The sequence below is a fragment of the Thalassophryne amazonica genome, chromosome 4 (genome assembly GCF_902500255.1).
Source record: "Thalassophryne amazonica chromosome 4, fThaAma1.1, whole genome shotgun sequence".
Lineage (NCBI taxonomy): Eukaryota > Metazoa > Chordata > Actinopteri > Batrachoidiformes > Batrachoididae > Thalassophryne > Thalassophryne amazonica.
Window position 1 is genome coordinate 127,412,002 of NC_047106.1, and position 21,784 is coordinate 127,433,785.

The 21,784-nt window shown below is 40.3% G+C and overlaps 1 protein-coding gene across 5 annotated transcripts in view; it reads right to left on the reverse strand.

The window, feature by feature from the left end:
• Nucleotides 1-21,784, reverse strand: part of aplp2 (amyloid beta (A4) precursor-like protein 2) — a 230,237-nt gene that overhangs the window by 39,393 nt on the left and 169,060 nt on the right. For all 5 annotated transcript variants that reach the window (XM_034168526.1, XM_034168523.1, XM_034168525.1 and 2 more), the window contains one exon: nucleotides 18,332-18,460. In XM_034168526.1, the coding sequence (XP_034024417.1) occupies nucleotides 18,332-18,460 (129 nt within the window). The remainder of the gene's footprint in view (nucleotides 1-18,331; nucleotides 18,461-21,784) is intronic.

Consider the following 21,784-nt stretch of genomic DNA (forward strand, 5'->3'; position numbering starts at 1 on the left):
AAACAGATCCTGGGGTTCACAATGACACCGACCTTAACAAAATAGAAAATATCACCAAATAAAAACGTGGAAAAACTCTTCAATTGACAAAAGAACATTATGTACATATTACAATGTTCACACCACCTTCAGAGAGAGAGAGAGAGAGAATGTTTGTGTGTGTGTGTGTGAGTGAGTGAGAGAGAGAGAGAGTGTGAGAGAGAGAGAGAGAGAGAGAGAGAGAGAGAGAGTTCGTGTGTGAGAGAGAGAGAGTGTGAGAGGTGTGTGTGTGTGTGAGAGAGAGCAAGAGAGAATTAAGGTAATATTTTGCATGAAAATTCCTGAGTGGAATGGAGACAAACTAAAGAAGGTTGAAAAACTTAAATTAAATAACTTGACTAACTAATAACACCAAAACCTTTAAATTAAATTGGTTAAAATTAATTAACAGTGTAGAGGACAAAGCAAATTAAGTTTACAAAACCACTTCATTAAATGCGTTGCTAAACCTGGGTTTGTCTTACTATAAGTGTCTTGTGTGAACTCAGTGGCTGAGTTAGAATTTCTTTAAAAAACATACAAATTGCTATTTTAGGGTTTTGTTTTGTTTTTAAACTGAGCAAATAATGTGTTTTAGAGTGTGGAATACTCCAAAGAATATTTCACTTCTGTGAACTGATCCTCATAACGTGTAAAGTGAAATCAAAATACCAGCATGGCTGCAGCTTTGAACACTGTTACAAACAGCCCCGGCCTCCCCTATTACCATTATAACTGGTCTGCTGCTGTCCCAATAAAGATCACAGCTTTGACACCCTAAAACAAACAAACAAAAAAAAATCACTCATTCCTTTTATCTTAAATTTTCATCCTCGTTTCCACACCAGGAGCAACATTCGGGAATAAATCCGAGCAGCTCGTCAGCTGAAGTGGATCCAGAGGAGTCAGTCCGCAGCTGGCAGAGGTGGACGCGCTCCTTTCCACCCCGCAGTAAAGAGCGCAGATCAGCAGCCTCCGTGACGTGTGCGCGCTGACAGTGTGAATGAAGCCTGACACGGTTTATAACGAGTCAGACAAACGTCTCTCCTCCAACCGGGATGTGCAATTGTCATTAAACCATGAGAAAGATCTGATGTGCACACCTACATGCGCCTCCAAAAGGATCCCCGCCAAACTTTGGTGTCACTGATTTGATTTTTTGCTCTGGGTGTGAAATGTTTAGTTATTCCTCGGCCTCCTTTAGCAGTAATGGTACTTGTAATAAGTGCAGCTTATTCGTAGCTTTGGAGGCCAGGCTGGGCGAATTGGAGACTCGGCTCCGCACCGTGGAAAATTCTACAGCTAGCCAGGCCCCTGTAGTCGGTGCGGACCAAGGTAGCTTAGCCGCCGTTAGTTACCCCCTGGCAGATCCCGGGCAGTCGGGAAAGCAGGCTGACTGGGTGACTGTGAGGAGGAAGCGTAGCCCTAAACAGAAGCCCCGTGTACACCGTCAACCCGTTCACATCTCTAACCGTTTTTCCCCACTCGACGATACACTCGCCGAGGATCAAACTCTGGTTATCGGCGACTCTGTTTTGAGAAATGTGAATTTAGCGACACCAGCAACCATAGTCAATTGTCTTCCGGGGGCCAGAGCAGGCGACATCGAAGGACATTTGAAATTGCTGGCTAAGGCTAAGCGTAAATTTGGTAAGATTGTAATTCACGTCGGCAGTAATGACACTCGGTTACGCCAATCGGAGGTCACTAAAATTAACATTAAATCGGTGTGTAACTTTGCAAAAACAATGTCAGACTCTGTTGTTTTCTCTGGGCCCCTCCCCAATCAGACCGGGAGTGACATGTTTAGCTGCATGTTCTCCTTGAATTGCTGGCTGTCTGAGTGGTGTCCAAAAAATGAGGTGGGCTTCATAGATAATTGGCAAAGCTTCTGGGGAAAACCTGGTCTTGTTAGGAGAGACGGCATCCATCCCACTTTGGATGGAGCAGCTCTCATTTCTAGAAATCTGGCCAATTTTCTTGGATCCTCCAAACTGTGACTATCCAGCGTTGGGACCAGGAGGCAGAGCTGTGGTCTTACACACCTCTCTGCAGCTTCTCTCCCCCTGCCGTCCCCTCGTTGCCCCATCCCCGTAGAGACGGTGCCTGCTCCCAGGCCACCAATAATCAGCAAAAATCTATTTAAGCATAAAAATTCAAAAAGAAAAAATAATATAGCACCTTCAACTGCACCACAGACTAAAACAGTTAAATGTGGTCTATTAAACATTAGGTCTCTCTCTTCTAAGTCCCTGTTGGTAAATGATATAATAATTGATCAACGTATTGATTTATTCTGCCTTACAGAAACCTGGTTACAGCAGGATGAATATGTTAGTTTAAATGAGTCAACACCCCCGAGTCACACTAACTGTCAGAATGCTCGTAGCACGGGCCGGGGCGGAGGATTAGCAGCAATCTTCCATTCCAGCTTATTAATTAATCAAAAACCTAGACAGAGCTTTAATTCATTTGAAAGCTTGTCTCTTAGTCTTGTCCATCCAAATTGGAAGTCCCAAAAACCAGTTTTATTTGTTATTATCTATCGTCCACCTGGTCGTTACTGTGAGTTTCTCTGTGAATTTTCAGACCTTTTGTCTGACTTAGTGCTTAGCTCAGATAAGATAATTATAGTGGGCGATTTTAACATCCACACAGATGCTGAGAATGACAGCCTCAACACTGTATTTAATCTATTATTAGACTCTATTGGCTTTGCTCAAAAAGTAAATGAGTCCACCCACCACTTTAATCATATCTTAGATCTTGTTCTGACTTATGGTATGGAAATAGAAGACTTAACAGTATTCCCTGAAAACTCCCTTCTGTCTGATCATTTCTTAATAACATTTACATTTACTCTGATGGACTACCCAGCAGTGGGGAATAAGGTTCATTACGCTAGAAGTCTTTCAGAAAGCGCTGTAACTAGGTTTAAGGATATGATTCCTTCTTTATGTTCTCTAATGTCATATACCAACACAGAGCAGAGTAGCTACCTAAACTCTGTAAGTGAGATAGATTATCTCGTCAATAGTTTTACATCCTCATTGAAGACAACCTTGGATGCTGTAGCTCCTCTGAAAAAGAGAGCTTTAAATCAGAAGTGTCTGACTCTGTGGTATAACTCACAAACTCGTAGCTTAAAGCAGATAACCCGTAAGTTGGAGAGGAAATGGCGTCTCACTAATTTAGAAGGTCTTCACTTAGCCTGGAAAAAGAGTCTGTTGCTCTATAAAAAAGCCCTCCGTAAAGCTAGGACATCTTTCTACTCATCACTAATTGAAGAAAATAAGAACAACCCCAGGTTTCTTTTCAGCACTGTAGCCAGGCTGACAAAGAGTCAGAGCTCTATTGAGCTGAGTATTCCATTAACTTTAACTAGTAATGACTTCATGACTTTCTTTGCTAACAAAATTTTGACTATTAGAGAAAAAATTACTCATAACCATCCCAAAGATGTATCGTTATCTTTGGCTGCTTTCAGTGATGCCGGTATTTGGTTAGACTCTGTCTCTCCGATTGTTCTGTCTGAGTTATTTTCATTAGTTACTTCATCCAAACCATCAACATGTTTATTAGACCCCATTCCTGCCAGGCTGCTCAAGGAAGTCCTACCATTATTCAATGCTTCAATCTTAAATATGATCAATCTATCTTTGTTAGTTGGTTATGTACCACAGGCCTTTAAGGTGGCAGTAATTAAACCATTACTTAAAAAGCCATCACTTGACCCAGCTATCTTAGCTAATTATAGGCCAATCTCCAACCTTCCTTTTCTCTCAAAGATTCTTGAGAGGGTAGTTGTAAAACAGCTAACTGATCACCTGCAGAGGAATGGTCTATTTGAAGAGTTTCAGTCAGGTTTTAGAATTCATCATAGTACAGAAACAGCATTAGTGAAGGTTACAAATGATCTTCTTATGGCTTCGGACAGTGGACTTATCTCTGTGCTTGTTTTGTTGGACCTCAGTGCTGCTTTTGATACTGTTGACCATAAAATTTATTACAGAGATTAGAGCATGTCATAGGTATTAAAGGCACTGCGCTGCGGTGGTTTGAATCATATTTGTCTAATAGATTACAGTTTGTTCATGTAAATGGGGAATCTTCTTCACAGACTAAAGTTAATTATGGAGTTCCACAAGGTTCTGTGCTAGGACCAATTTTATTCACTTTATACATGCTTCCCTTAGGCAGTATTATTAGACGGTATTGCTTAAATTTTCATTGTTACGCAGATGATACCCAGCTTTATCTATCCATGAAGCCAGAGGATACACACCAATTAGCTAAACTGCAGGATTGTCTTACAGACATAAAGACATGGATGACCTCTAATTTCCTGCTTTTAAACTCAGATAAAACTGAAGTTATTGTACTTGGCCCCACAAATCTTAGAAGCATGGTGTCTAACCAGATCGTTACTCTGGATGGCATTTCCCTGATCTCTAGTAATACTGTGAGAAATCTTGGAGTCATTTTTGATCAGGATATGTCATTCAAAGCGCATATTAAACAAATATGTAGGACTGCCTTTTTGCATTTACGCAATATCTCTAAAATCAGAAAGGTCTTGTCTCAGAGTGATGCTGAAAAATTAATTCATGCATTTATTTCCTCTAGGCTGGACTATTGTAATTCATTATTATCAGGTTGTCCTAAAACTTCCCTAAAAAGCCTTCAGTTGGTTCAGAATGCTGCAGCTAGAGTACTGACGGGGACTAGCAGGAGAGAGCATATCTCACCCGTGTTGGCCTCTCTTCATTGGCTTCCTGTTAATTCTAGAATAGAATTTAAAATTCTTCTTCTTACTTATAAGGTTTTGAATAATCAGGTCCCATCTTATCTTAGGGACCTCGTAGTACCATATTACCCCATTAGAGCGCTTCGCTCTCAGACTGCAGGCTTACTTGTAGTTCCTAGGGTTTGTAAGAGTAGAATGGGAGGCAGAGCCTTCAGCTTTCAGGCTCCTCTCCTGTGGAACCAGCTCCCAATTCAGATCAGGGAGACAGATACCCTCTCTACTTTTAAGATTAGGCTTAAAACTTTCCTTTTCGCTAAGGCTTATAGTTAGGGCTGGATCAGGTGACCCTGGACCATCCCTTGGTTATGCTGCTTTAGACGTAGACTGTGGGGGGGTTCCCATGATGCACTGTTTCTTTCTCTTTTTGCTCCGTATGCATCACTCTGCATTTAATCATTAGTGATCGATCTCTGCCCCCCTTCACAGTATGTCTTTTTCCTGGTTCTTTCCCTCAGCCCCAACCAGTCTCAGCAGAAGACTGCCCCTCCCTGAGCCTGGTTCTGCTGGAGGTTTCTTCCTGTTAAAAGGGAGTTTTTCCTTCCCACTGTAGCCAAGTGCTTGCTCATAGGGGGTCGTTTTGACCGTTGGGGTTTTTCATAATTATTGTATGGCTTTGCCTTGCAGTATAGAGCGCCTTGGGGCAACTGTTTGTTGTGATTTGGCGCTATATAAGAAAAAAGTTGATTGAAGTTGATTAGTTTTGTCCCGTTTTAAACCTCAGAAGAGTTCTTCAACTTACTCCAGCAAAACACACGGAGACAAAATAAAAATAAATAAATATAACCCAAACGTCGTCGTCACCATCATCTCTTCCTGCCTGACTGACTGACAGCAGCAGCTGCAGCGTCACGTATATCACTGACTGTAGCAATCTAACCTTCCCGCATTTTTGTAGCAAGGGCTAAAATTCCGGCGCCCCAAAGCCATTAATTTTGGCAATGTTGATTTGCCAAATATTTATTAATTTTCCCTAGCAACTACATACAATTGGTTATTTCGCTGCACTTCAACGGCGCTTTGAATGATCGCCCAAGATGAGGAATGATATGTTCTCTGCTTCTGTCGGTTGAAATGCATTGTTGAATGAGAGTCAGTTGGAGGAAGTGTTGTTTTAATCATTCATATTAGGCACATACTATTAAGTAAAACTGACATTGATAATACTTTTTAAATATATATATATATATATATATATATTATGACTTTTCCCCTCCAGATCTAGGAGGGCAGCACCTGAGCGCCCCCTATGGGCCAGCCGCCACTGCTGAATGGTCCTTTCAGTGTTTCAAATCATTACTGCACGATTTTCTGTCTATTAAACGAAAACAACAGTGAGGATAAGGGATTCCTCAGCCAAAGCTGAGCAGTCTTAGATGGATTAGCTCTTGTAAAAAGAAGCAGGCCCTAAGGCCATCAGGACAGTGCTCATCCCCAGATACTGTCACTTGAAGTGGATGAGAGTCTATCAGTTCGTCTGGACGGGATGCCAGTCCATTGCAGGTTAATTGTCAAGCCAAGGCTGTAACCCATTTACAGAGTGTCCCCTTCAAGGATACAGACAGGCAGCCTGACCACACACCTGCAATCAAACTCCAGTTTATATATATCTGCAGTCCAATTCCTGTCCCACAGGACCGCCAGCTCCAGTCATAAAAAGACAATGAAAATGACATGACAACAGCGCAAATGATTTGGTTCTTACCAAAATAAAAAACAACTTAGATTTAGAAGTGTTACATAATTTTCTAATCTTGTTTTAAGAGTTAATTTCTTATTTTAAGTGTTCGACATGCTTATTTCTAGATTTAACAATCTTAATTCAACAATCTTGTCAAGTGAAATTATCTTGCTGCATGGACAGATAATTTCACTTGTTTTGAATATCTTTTCCCTCAGATTTACTGTTTTTATCTTGTTTTTAGACACCCCTTTTGTGCAGTGAAGAAAAATCACCCCCTATAAATATGTAATCCACGTTATCCAGATGATCAGACAAAGCACACAAATGTCTCGACCCAATATTCTCCAATAAGAATATCTGATCATTCAACTGTTACATCTCCATTTACATTTTAAGCCAAAGGGGTTTAAATTGTGGCTCATGGACCCATTATTGCTTATGGAGGCCAGGTTTTGTGAATTTGTCCCTGACATGATTCAATTCTTTTTGGATACAAATCAGAAGAGGAAACGACAGCACCACTGCTACGGGAACCCTTAAAGCTTTTATCAGAGGCCAAATTTCATCGTTCACATCACACGTTAATAAAGCTTGTTAGGCCTGTCAGATTGATTTGGAATAATCTGTTGCTAACTTAGACACTCAGCTAGTCAGTCTTCTGACTTGTACAAAGAAAGAATGTAACTTCAAACAGAACTTGATCTTCTCTTAATAAAGGAGGCTGAACAACTTCTCCTTCACTCACAGAGAACTGTGTGTGAACATGGAGACAAAGCAGGCCACCTTCAATCTCACCACATAAAAGCCAGGAAAGATGAGACGGGCGTCCTTACTTCAAACCCAGAGGAGATAAATCATATATTTAGGAGAATGCTCTAGTGATGAAACAATTCAACAAATTCTTCGAAAAGTTGGCTATACCCAAAATATCTATGAAGCTTTCTGAGATTAAAGAGGAAATAGAATTAATGAGCAGTGGTAAATCGCTGAGGCCAGATGGGTACCTGGCTGAATTTTTTAACAACTAGCCCCACTGCTACCAGAAATGTTTAACCATTCATGCCGCCAGCGGTCCCTTCCACCCACTTTTATGCAAGCTTCTATCTCCTTGATCTTTAAAGCAGGCAAACACCCTATGAACTGTGCATCATACATCACTTTTTCCTGCTGATGTTAAAAGTGAGAGTCAGCAGATCATTTTTGCAAAGGAACAGATCCCATGGAGAGCTTGGTCTACTAGGTTTCTTTGGCTACTGTAGAGCGGTTAACACTCATAAAAGAAACTGGTTCCAATTAGAAGCCATGTCATGCGCCTCCTCTTTGCTCCAGGCCCTGACAAGGAGCAGCCTTCCTCAGAATCAGAAAAACTTAAATTGTCATTGCACAAAAGTACAATAACAGTGAGGAAAGTACAATGAAATCTCTCCAAGTCAAATTTCACATCCAAATCCTATTGTAATCTGCACGGCGAAAACTTGGGCACAAATCAGGCACCACCTTGGCCGGCTCACTTTACCTCAGACAACTCCTATTTGCAACAACAACATACTGTTAATGGCAAAAACTGACCCTCAATGTCACACTCAAATTAAATCTTTTGAGAAAAAGTGTCTTTGTGATTTGAAAGCTATGTATGTGGATGAGGTATTTGCTAGTTTTGGACAATTATGCACTCACGTCGATCTGAATAGCTAAGATGTGACTTTGGCAGGACTCACACGTCTTAATTTTCTCAAATCTCAATCCCAGATTTAATCCTTAAAGATGAGCTTTTATCTAAGGGACACATTTTTTTCTTTTATAATGGGGTTTTCCTCATCATCTTAACCAGTCATAAATAGTAATAAAATATGGGTCAACTGGGAGAATGAACTGCAGATTACCCTACAGGGTGACTTATGGAAAACACCCTGCGTGCTGTCAATTCCTCTTCCAGTGGTGCCACACATTGCCTAACACAATTCAAAGTACTACATAGAATTCACTATAGTAAAGCCAGATTACCTGGGCAAACTAGATGAGCGATGTTTCAGATGTTCTGAGACCCCCTGTGTCTTGACCCACATGTTTTGGTTGTGTACAAAATTGCCAAACTACTGGCATACCTTTTCTGATGCAATCTCCAATACTTTGGATTTGAAAATCTGTTCCCCCCCCCCCCCCACATGGCTGCCCCAGAGGATATTAAAATGTCTGAGACTTTACAGACTGTCATTGCCTTTACCTCTTTGCTTGCTCACCAGAGAATTTTGCTTTTGTGGACATTGCATTTGCCACCTTCAATTAAGGCCTGGTTGCATGATGTCTTGTTTCTTCTGAAACTGGAAAAAAATTCTTCACTTGCTCAGAGGCTCCTCCGATAGGTTCTGCCACCACTGGAAGCCGCCTCTAATTAATTACGTGAAGTATCTCTCAGTGGGGGAAATCTCCCCGTAATGTAACAGAGTGACAGTGGGATAATTTTGCTCTGGAGGTGTTGGTTGTGCTTCGCCTTCTGCCTGCCTGCCCATGTGCGGTCGCAGGAGCCACTGGTTACCTCTGCCAACAAAGGCAGAGGTTATGTTCTCGCCTTGTTTGTTTGTCTGTTTATTTCTTAAATTTTTACTGAAGATTCATATCTTGATAGGCAAGAAGTGATGCAATTTTCAAGGTCATAGGTCAAAGTCAGGAAAAAATCTTGGAAAATTGGAAAAATCCCTATCTAAAATTGAATGAATTTTCAAAAATTCATACCTCTGTCAAAAAAGATCCAATGTCTTTCATACGTATTTGATAGTATTATGTAGGATGGTATCCTTCATCGACTGACAAAGTTTGATCTGGATTTAATCCAGAGTTCAGATTTTGTTGCCATTTAAATTTAACAGTGAAAATCCCATTTAATGTATATTTTACATTATATCTTAGTCAGATATGCCGCAGCCAGTCTGCTCTGTGTCAGTCTGATCCCGTCAGATCTCAGAAGCTAAGCAGAGCAGGATCTGGTTAGTACTTGGATGGGAGACCTCTTTGGAACACCAGCGGCTGTGTGTGTTTCTCCAGGTGAAACTGGAGTTGCGTCAGGAAGGGCATCCGGCGTAAAACTTGTGCCAATTACCAATGCGGATCTGGCTGTATCCGCTGTGGTGACCCCGAACAAAACCGGGAACAGCCGAATGAACAACAACAACATCTTAATCAGACATGCCCCGATCACTCATATTTTGAAACTGAGATGCAGACTGGCACTCACTATCACTATCACTATTGCTCTGAGCCGGATTGTGGATTTTATGGACATTTGAATTTAATATTGAAAAGCCCTTTTGGTGTACATTGTGCATTATATCTCAATCAAACCTGCCTCAGTCACTCATTTTTTTGTTTTGGATTTACCTACAACACCAAAATGGACAGTCCCAATTTTAAGCCTGTTTGTCTGTCTTCCAGTTAACAGTCAGAAACCAAGTGCCAAAAAGCAATGACAAATTGTTCTGAGCAGAGATAACTAATGTTCTGTGAAAATTATGTGAAAAAGAATTCAGAAACCAAAAAAGTTGAAAAAAAAAAAGAAAAACAAATCCTCACAACACAGCGTTTCCACAGGGGTCTGTCTTGGGCCTCCTGCTTTTTTCCCCTGTATGTAGCACCCCTTGGGCATATACTGCAGCATTTTGGGATTGCATTTCATTGCTATGCTGATGATGCTCATGCATGCTGTTGTTGTTGTTGTACATGCTGATAACTGCTGGTAATCTCAGTCAAATAAAATCTTTAGAAGATTGCCTTGCATCAGTGAGACGCTGGATGTCTACTAACTTCCTATTTTTAAACTCTGATAAGACTGAAATGATGGTTCTTGGTCCAGCGAGGCATCGGCACCAATTTGACCAGATAGCACTTAGCTTGGGTTCATGTGTTACACATCATATGGACAAAGTGAGGAATCTTGGGGTAATTTTTGATCCTATGTTGTCTTTTGACCTCCACATTAGAGACATTACGAGGACTGCTTTCTTTCATTTGCGAAATATAGCGAGGATTTGTCCCATCCTGTCTATGGCTAATGCTGAGACTTTGATACATGCATTTATCTCTGCTAGATTGGATTATTGTAACGCTTTATTTTCTGGTTTGCCACAGACCAGTACTAGGGGTCTTCAACTGGTTCAAAATGCTGCTGCCAGAGTCTTGACATGAAGCAGGTTTGACCATATTACCCCCATTTTGGCATCCCTTCACTGGCTACCTGTTTCTGCGAGGTCAGATTTTAAGGTTTTGCTATTGGCCTTTAGCATTATTCATGGACTGGCACCGGCCTACCTGGCTGATTTAGTTAAGCCTTATGTACCAGCCCGGGCTTTGTGTTCACGGGATGCAGGACTGCTCTGTGTCTAAAGGGTGAGGAAAAGGTCTTTTGTACCGTACTCCTGTTTTGTGGAATGGTTTCCCAGCCTCTGAGACTTAAGGATTCTGTGGAGATTTTTAAGACTGAAAACATCTTTTTACCCAGTCTTATGGCTAGCATCCTTTTAAAAAAAATTCTTTTAAGTTTTTATTTATTTATTTATTTTACTTTTTATTGTGTTTCATTGTGAACTTTTAATTGTGTTTTTTTTAATGTTTTAATTTTACTTTACATTGTTTTTTATTATTTTATTGTTCTTGTTTTTATGTGAGGCACCTTGAGGCATCGTTGTCGCAATTTGGCGTGATATAAATTGAATATGAACACCACAAAAAAAACTAAATACATACTCCTGACATTTGATCACATCTAATTTAGCCTATGAAAAACCACATCTAACAGGACTTTGATCTTGAAAATTTTTTCGAAGTTAAAAATGGTTAGGGTTAGTGTTGGTGGAGGTTTGCACTCTTGCACTCTAGTTCTATTCTGAGTTGTTGATCGTTCCTCCTATGTTTTCATTCGTTTTCTTTGTCTTTTGTTTTTCCTTTGGTTTATTTCTGGGGTTTGCTTTTGTTCGCTTTCTGTTGTGTCTGTTTTGTTTAATAAAATATACGGAAATAAATGATTTTAACAGATTTTTTTTTGGGGGGGGGGGGTAAAAAGATATTTTATTATACACACAATTCATATACAAATGAGTCGTGTCTGTGTCTGGACGTCACATGGGTTGACGTCATCGTCAGGTGTTGGCTGGATACGGACTAAAAAGATGGAATTGATGCAGCTCTCAAACAACAGCAGACCCAGAGAGCTGTAGAAACATCTCAAGGATGATCAGTGGAAACAGGATGCACCTGAGCTCAATTTTGAGCTTCATGCAAATGCTGTAAATACTTACGTACATAAGATGTCTTAATTTTTTTTTATTTTTAATAAATTCAAAAAATCTCAAGGAAACTTTTTTCACATTGACATTATGGGGTATTGTGTGTAGAACTTTGAGGGAAAAAATTAATTTCATTCATTTTGGAATAAGACTGTAACATGGGAATACTTTCTGGATGCACTATCTATCTCTCTACCTACCTATCTACTTATCTGTATAATGCATTTTACAGGGTACATGCCTATCCTTTTCCAATGCATCGGAAAATATGAAAAATTTCAGTTACAAACAAAATTTCTGGATTCAAAATGTAAAAATGTAATATTTTCTACACCATGTTTAAGAAGTATTCCAACACACACACACACACACACACACACACACAATTCTGCTTACACATAAACAAACAGACAGGAAAACACAAGCCCCTCGGCAGAGATAAAAATGTCACCTGCATTGTACGATAAAGCAGGCCCTGGAAATGCACGGTTTCCCCAGAATATCCATGTGAATACTCTTTGTTGTTAAACGCACCGTCTCAGTTATCAACACATGATTTCATGGTTTTTCCTGCCACATAATAGCAACACAAATCACAGGTTCAGCTTTCCTGTTGCAGATCTGCACAGAGAAGCCATGTTAAGCAGGAAAAACATGGAGCAGTGAGATAATGAATATGAGAGGATTAAATTCCATCCACAGGAAGAGGTGTCCACTTGGAGAGAAGAAACAAAACAAAACAAAACAAAACAAAAAAACAACCAAAAATGGAAGCAAACTAGAGCAGAATTTATGAGAATTTCCAAATTTAGGAATAAACATCGTGCAGTCAGTCATTTTATGTACAAGTCCCTCCATATAATTCATTTTTAAGTTATATGAAGAAAAATAAAACACTCTGCCACATAGGTGTAAAGAAGGTTATCATGAACTTCTGCACAAATATCAAGATTATCAACAGAAATGAACAAATTCTTGCTCTTATACACTCATTGGCCACTTTATTAGGTACACCTTACTTGTACTGAGTTGGACCCCTTTTGCCTTTAGAACTGTCTTACTTCTTTGTGGCATAGATTCAACAAGGTTTTGGAAACAGTCCTCAGAGATGACGGCATCACGCAGTCGCCCATTCATCCAGTCTGCCCATTCTCCTCTGACATCAACAAGGCATTTTCGTCCACACAACTGCCACTCACTGGATATCTTCTCTTTTTTGGACTGTTCTCTGTAAACTCTAGCGATGGTTGTGTGTGAAAATCCCCCTAGATCAGCAGTTTCTGATCAGCTTTTTGTGTTAACAAGCAACTGAACAGGTGTACCTAATAAAGTGGCCAGTGAGTGTATATCTGACATTAGTACCACGTTATCCTGCAATCTATGATCCTACAAATAAAACAGCCCAAAAAATAAAAAACAAACAAAAAGGAAGAAAATTGGCAAAAGAGGCAGAAAGAAAAAAAAAATGCATCAAATATAAGACAAGTAGGTGAAGAGGAAAAAAGCTATTTCGCAATTTTACTTATCTATGTTACAACAATGTATGATGACTAAACACAAAACAAAGAATGAAATGTTCCTGTCGCACATGAGTCAGTGTGATCGCAGCGTGTTTGTGTTTCGGTGTTGGAGGTCCATCATTTTATCCTCAGGGTAAACACCAGCGAATACTTCTCCAGCCATTATTCAGATTTTTTGTTTTTTTCCCCAAACTGGACTTCATACACAACTACAGAGAGCAGATTTGTCTTCTCTGTGTGCAGCCTTCAAACTGCTGATCGTGTTTACAAGCTGACGGAGAGTGCATTTTGTCGGGATGAGCGCAGAGCTGCACACAACCAGCAAACTCCCAAACATGAAACAAGTTGCTGCACGTCACTTTCAAATCTTTGCTGAGTGTCTGAAGTGACTTGACGAGCTCCACCGCCTGTCAGTCTCGATCATCACCGCTTTATCGCACCTCAATGAAGCCAAACAACGTCTGAATCCACCACATGAGAAACTTTGTGTTTTCTAAAAATGTGCCAGCAGCCTTCACAGTTTCATCAGCCATGTGATGCTCAGAAAGCAGAAATCTTCCCCCTGAGCTGCTGCTGCTGCCAGGGCAGCTAGCAGAACATGAAACCAGCCAGGGACAAAGCCGGCCAGTTTTTTTGGCAGCTAGCCAGTGTTTGTTTTCCACTACGATGACTGACTGTCTTCATCTTTCAGCACACGGCTGCAGTGTAGCTCAGCCAGCAACAGATGGCGATAATGCACCTTTACGAACAAAGGCGTGTCGCTGCCCCTGTGGCACCTTTCTGTCAATGCTCGACAAATAGTCCTCATTATGAAGACCGTGTTCCGCTGTCCACACAGAGATCTCATTATGCCGAGTAGCATTACCCGATCGAGACACGTAAGCATTGCTGGAGGTTAGAGTTATAAAAAGAGGAATCCAAAACCACAAAGAAATCTCTTGTGAGACACGTGTCAAATCCACAGCACGGAAACCTGCAATTTCACCTGCAGCATTGTGCAGAAATACACCGAAATGACGCTTGATGAATAAACCCAGTGCAAGTGCAACAACACAGATGGCTTCCCATGGCAGAGCGAAAATACTCAGTGCCTCGGAGAAACTACATTTCATCTAAATAGTAGTAACACTCCACTCCTTTTTTCCTCTCTCCTCTCTCTGCTGTTTTGTCCATCTGTTATAATGGCGCAGAATACCTGTAATTGATGTCACAGCACAGCAACACACACACGGGCTTGTACAACGAACCAAAACCCAACCAGTATGTGAGTTGGCTAAGAATATCAGCTAACATGAGCCTTTCATGAACATTTCGCTCTCAACAATATTTTTGGTGATAAGAAAACTTTTATTTTTACCAAATAAACAATGCAGAGGCTGTTGGAAGTGGTGCCATTGCATAATTTGTCCAGCAGAGGGCATCTAAGGGAATTGTTTACAATCCTGTCAAGCATGGTTGGTACCCCATCACTCCTTGGTCACATTAGCTATAAGAAACAAAGAAGATTCATTTCCAATCAGTGTGTCCATTTTACAGCAACAAGAGAAAAGTGGATGCTATGCTACAAGCTAGGCAAGGCCAAAATAGACTATAAGTCTATTTTACGCAAATGCTGAGCAATGCAACATGGCGACTGCCAGTCTGAGTAAAGAGAGAGTGATAGCAGCGTGACGTAGGTTGTTTGTTATATTTATAGTGTTTATAATAAAGCTCGTGTTTAAACTCTAAAATATCAAGCCTCAATTACATTTCTTCATCACAAGAGTTTGATAAAATGTTAGGAATTGTCATTTTTTTTAAATTTATATATCACGAGATATATCAGTATTGTAAATTATTTTATTCCCTATCGCTATCATATCAGCCCCCCCACATCCATATCGGTCGGGCTATCATCTAAATCCCTCTGCAGCCAGCATCATATGTCACTCTTGTCTGAATGAACCCCACATCATCCGTCAGACTGGCCCAAACTTTCAGATCAGAGAATCTGGCACTCTTTCTGCCTCTTACACACTTAGAAACTGACCAGAAAGAAGCAGGTGTCAATATCTGTCCTGTCTAGGGATGAGCATTGATAAGATTTTATTGATATCAATACGGTTATCGATTCCATTTATCGATCCGATTCCTTATCAATTCCCTCATCACTACCTCCTGTGAATTTTCTGTGTACTAAAAGTAGGCTTTACAGGTTTTCTTTGTCAACAACATTTTATTGAGTCTTAATGTAAATAAATATGAAATTGGTCACTGGATCCTTAAACTCTGGACATAATAAACTCTACATGGTGGATCCGTGATCTCTGGACATAAATAGAAATAAACAAAATCTGTAGTTTTTGTCAAAAGCATTTCCTTTTAGACATTATTGGCATGAAAGTGTTTCCATATATCTGAGCTGAGCTCTTGCTGTGCTGCACGTCAGGATGCAATTCATAAAGCATACAGGACGTCTCATTTTGGGAGAATGTTTTAGTTGATTGTAGTTTATTGTCTGTATTACAGCGTTTGGAAAGAGGTGTCATTTTATTTAAAGCAGCAATTGGTTTAATTCGGACCGGACTCTGTCTCAGCAAAGAGCCACGCAGTGTTTGGAGCTGTGCCAACGGAACAGAGGACGATTCTCATTTCTTAAGTGCAACAAGACAAGAGTCCCTTTAATCCACACAAAAGTGACTCACAACTGACATATTTTAATGGCTCTGAGAGGGGATAAGAAGCGGAGTTGCCACTTCTGAAGAGCAGCGAATCAAAGAACCAACAAGCCAGCGGATCGAAGCACTGCTTCATTGGTTCATGCTTCAAAGTGGAGTCGCGCTGCAGACGCGGTTGATTACAGACCGGCTGCAGGGTCTGCAATCAACGTAGAGAAATGATCATTTTCCCGACAAACACCCTCAAAAACAACGGCCGCTCTGAAGGACCCATAAGAGAATCATTAAGCAAAAAGGCTATAGATATCGGTGGATCAAATCATTTCTTAACGATACCCGAAAAGAACCAGTTCTTGATACCCAACCCTAGTCCTGTCTGAGCAGGACTCGCCACGAAAAAACATTCACATAAATCCTTTTTGCCAAAACCAGCTCAGGAAGGAGCTTGTGGTTTCTCACATATGCCAGGTTTTAGATACTCTGCACCCTCACTGGTAAAAAAACTACACCTGAAATGCACCCAATGTTGAACATGTCAAAGGTTGTAGTGAGGTGAACCTGGGCATCAACTTTCACACTGACATACAAAGTCTTCTTCAACATACCATCACCAGACCAGTGATTTCAATTTGTAACTAACCAGTTTACTCAATCCGTCATAATGTGTCAACACCATGATACATTGGCTTGCAAAAGTATTCAGCCCCTTGGTATTTCACACATTTTAATTTGTTTATGACATTTCAAATACAAAAAGTAAACCAGGCTTCTCAATATAAAAATTTCTAAAATTATCTTCCTTAGACTCAAACTGAAAGTAAATCTCTACAACCTGACATAAATGAATTAAAAATATAAAACCCAAGATGATGGTTGCATAAGTAATCAGCCCCTTTGGTATAATACCTGTAAATAATCAGTTTTATTTCCAGTTTTCTTCAGACAAGTCAGGGGATCGCGAACATTTCCAAGTCACTGAATATGTGTTGAACTTTATTTACATCAGTTATGAAGAAATACAAACAGTATGGCACTCTGTGGTAAATCTGTGTGGAGTAGACAGTTCAGAAAAACTAAGTGACTGTGCAAGAAGGAGAAGAGTGAGGAAAGCCACCAAGACACCTTGACAACCCAGAAGAAGTTATAGGCTTCTGTGGCTGTGATTGGAGAAATTGTGCACAGTGCAAATTTTGGATTTTATATCCCCGCTTATACAGCTTCATGATGAAGTGGAGCAGAGGAGGATTTTCTTAAAAAGAAGACCTGAAAGTTCACCTACAATTTGTCAGAAGGTACATCTGAGATGCAAGCCGAGATTTGATGTTTTAGTGAAAGAAGACCCTCCTCTATACCACTTCACTGATAACCCATCATCTTGGCTTTAGATTTTTAATTAATTTATATCAAGTTGTAGAGATTTGTTTTCAGTTTGAATCTAAGAAAGATAATTTTAGAAATTTTTATATTGAGAAGCCTGATTTACTTTTTGTATTTGAAATGCAATAAACAAATTAAAATGTGTGAAATACCAAGGGGCTGAATACTTTTGCAAGCCACTGTAAAACTACTCAAAAGTATCCAGCCCAGTGTGACAGTACATCAGAGGCTCCTGACAGGATGGAACCATCTTCCACAACACCTGCAGTGGGACAAAGGTGTAGGTTTGGAGGAACAAAGTGCTTTGATTCCTCTGTAAGCAGGTTGAGGGTGACTAGAGCACAGATGGTGTGTTTCCTTGTCCATTCTCAGGGCCATCACAACCTGCTTTCCTTTATGGTCTCCACAGCGGATCCAGCACAGATCTGCAGTGACATTTGGCACAGGTTTTACAGAACCCAGGTTCACCTGGAGAAAAAGACACAGCCCCCTGGTCTTCCATCCAAGTATTAACCAGGACCCACTCTGCCTAGGTTGTGAGACCTGACGGGATCAGGCACAGAGCAGACTGGCTGCCTTCACAGCTCCCAGTACAGCTGAGAATTTCCATCAATCCAAGTACTACGACTGCAGAAAAACTCCCACAATCCATTCAAATCAAGAAAATATGCAGTAACATTTAGGACCCATCACAATCTTAGGTTCTGTTAAGAAATAATGGCAAAGTGAGACAGAAAAGGTTTCACGTCACAGGGCCTATTTGATCATACTCTTGGCAAAGGAAAGCTGAGGTGCTTTATTTTGAACATCTTCTACTTTATGATTGAATAAATCCATGAAATCACCAATTATAAAAAAAAAAAAAAACACTGATCAACTATTCCCTTTCAGGTAACTGCTGAGAGCTCTGGAAGAAAACTGCCATCTAAAAATCAAACTGCTGCAGTGAAAATCTCCAGGTCTGTGTAGCTAATCATCAGAATAAAAGTACTGACCTGGGACTTCATCTGAGCAGCCTTCTCAGGATCCACAGCCAACACATGCTGGTAGTGGCGGATGGTGTGCTGGCGGTCTTTGTTCTCAGCACGGACATACCTCCTCAGGGCTTGCAGGATGCGATGAGGCTGGAGATGACAAACCAAAGAACACGGTTCGTTAGCAGCGTTTAATAGCAAAACATGTCTTCACAACCCAACGCCCGTGACATGAGAAATAAGTTCATGCACAAAATTATTACTTACTTTATTTTTTTACATTCGTAAAAAACCTGCCTTATATTTCAAGTTTCACCAAGTTGACTTTAATAGTGTAGCTGAAGAAGGTGAAAGAAAGGCGGTGAAAGTGCTTTTGGCATCTCTTTTTCAGCGTTATGGTTGGGAGAATAGCCACCAGCAACGCAATGTGTGACATTTCTCTGGTTTGGTCTCAAACATAAAAATGACTGGAGTGGTCCTTTAATGACACCATGTAGGTGCATAGATACTACATGCAAAAAAAAAAAAAAAAAAAAAAAAAAAAAAAATCAGCAATTTGGACTTCTGTCCTTCATTCTGGCGGGTGAGGTTGGGTGAGGGACATGTGCTGCCAGGAACAAAAATGAAAGCTCCAGATAGTTCTGCTTTGGTGGAAGTTTGAGTGTGCCCTCATCTACCTACCTATCCTGTAATATTTAGAAGGTGTCACCCTGTGGGACATTTCTGAGTGAAAACAGGACTGTTTCATCAGTGTTGCAAAAAAAAAAAGAAAAAAAGAAAAAAAAAATCTCTGAAAATGTCATTAATAATTGCATAGAGAGAAGCATCGTGGACCTTGTGAGGCGTTAAGCTTTTGGCTGAAGGAAAAACCACTTCATTTTTTTGACATTTGGAACCCCTTTCTGGACTTCACTGGGAATGAAGGGGCGCAGGCTCTTTGAAGGGGCCTATGTGGGCTGGTGTGGACTGAGTTACCAGGAGCATGCTTGGCTCACCAACCAAAATTTTGGTGACCATACTGTGAACCTCTGATGCTTCATTGTGCATTGTTCTCCTGTGGTGTCTGTTATTTATTATTTTTCTTTCCTTGCTTGTTATCTTCTTGTTTTTTGTTCCTGGGGTTTGTGGACAATTGTTTCTGTTCATGGTTTTTCCTCATAAATTCAAATCAATTAAACAAAAAAAATCACTGGCGTACGTGACAATGTAATCACCAACCAACCAACCAACCAACTTTACTTATTAAGCACTTTGAAACAACCAAAGTGCTGTACAGAAAATACAAATCATAATAAAAGGCATAATTCACATAATATCACGTCCCAATTTGTATATGGAGGGAAGCTGAACGACATGCTTGTTCTCTTTGCTTGTTATATTGGTGGAGTGGGGGTGGGGAAGATGGGTGGGGAGTCACTCAGTCACTCATCTTCAACGGCTTACTCCAATCAAGGGTCGCGGAGGACTGGAGTCTATCCCAGCAGTCATAGAGCGTGAGGCAGGGTACACCCTGGACAGGACGCCAGTCTGTCACAGGGTACATATAGACAAACAAACACATTCACACCCGCACTCACACCTACGGACAATTTAATGTTTCCATCCACGTAACCTGCATGTCTTTGGATGCCGGAGCACCCGGAGAGAACCCACACAAACACGGGGAGAACAAACTCCACACAAAAAGGCCACAGGTGGGAACTGATCCCACGACCTTCTTGCTGTGAGGCAGCAGTGCTAACCACTAAGTCACTGTGCTGTCCTATATTCAGGATTATATTATGATAGTTTTGTTGTTTGTTTAAATTTGTTTTTGCTGTTTATGTAATTTTGTTATTTTTAGTTAACATTTACAAACTGAATGATTTGTGTGGAATAAAAGTCACCAGATTTGTCGCTAGTCCCTAGATAGGATGTTTATTTGTTAAAGAAAGATAAAAAAAAGTCTCTAAATCACTGAGCTCGATGAATTGGACCCAGAGCATGAAGCTATAGCAGCAATTACTACTCTTGAACATCATCAATAATCAAATTTTGTTAAAAAATTTATATTAGGGTAGCATGGCAGCTTAGTGGTTAGCACTGCTGCCTCACAGCAAGAAGGTCATGAGTTTGATTCCCACCTGTGGCCTTTCTGTGCGGAGTTTGCATGTTCTCCCTGTGTTTGTGTGGGTTCCCTCCGGGTGCTCTGGCTTCCTCCCACATCCAAAGACATGCAGGTTAGGTGGACTGGAAACTTTAAACTGAGGTGTGAATGTGTTTGTTTGTCTATATGTGGCCCTGTGACAGACTGGCATCCAGTTCAGGGCGTACCTCGCCTCACACCCTATGACTGCTGGGAGGCTTCAGCTCCCCGTGATCCTTAATTGGAGTAATAGTGCAGCAGATAACAGAATATTTACAGAGGAATCCTTCAAATGGTGATACAAGCACCAAATTAGTACACAGTACACAGGCCACTTGAATTTTCAATAGGCGGCCACATAAGGGTCAATCGAAGAATTACATAGGAGTCAAAATATAAAAATGCTCCAGTCATATTGAAAATTATACCACATTATTTGTCTGATTGTAAAGATTCCTAAAAGTTATAGTTTGGACTATCTATGACTGAATGTTATGGAGTTATGGGTTAGGGTAAAAACCTTAAGAATGGTGCCATGGTCAATTTCAGTTTGTACAGGGGTCAAAAGTTAAAGTTGCTCCAATTTTGTTCAAAGGTGATGCAAATTATTGGTTGAGTTAATAGGGTTTCAAAAGGAATAGTTTGCACCATGTATCATGCTTAGTTATCATGCTACTGGGTAACATATGTCACATGTCATAGAATTCAATGGACGTCAACATTATTTGACCTTTACTTTAGAGACCAAGCATTCAACACAGTCAAAACTATTCCATTTATTAATCCAAGTAGCTCAATCAACAATTTGCACCATTTTTTACTAAAATTCAAGTGGCCTGTCGTTTTTTTTCAACAGAGTAATGACTAAGGAGAATTTGTGCTGGATTTGGTGCAGGTATCACCAAGCGAAGTATTGTTTCAGTTATTTGCTGCACTATAAGCAGGTATAGAAAATGCATGGATGAATTTTATATTAGGTATTTTAGCTTTCTAACCAACCCTTTGGAAAAAAACATTACTTTACATCCAAGAGACAGATTTTATCAGAATTTAGTTTTTTCAATTTAAAGAAGCTCAAAAAGTTAACAATTTTTGTAGAACAAACACTCACCTTAATGATCAAATCTTGGGCAGAACGTTCTAAAATAGCATCACAATGCAACTGATGCAACACTGATGATCAGTTTTGGAGGTTTAATACTGAAGGAGGAGTTTAAGTTAAAACTCTCACGTCAGGCAACATCATCATGTTTAAAATAAGCACAAAGCACTGATTTGTTTCTTTTTTAAAACAGTAATAATAAGCCTACCAGTGGTGTGTGAAGATAACAGCCGGTAACTTGCAACAG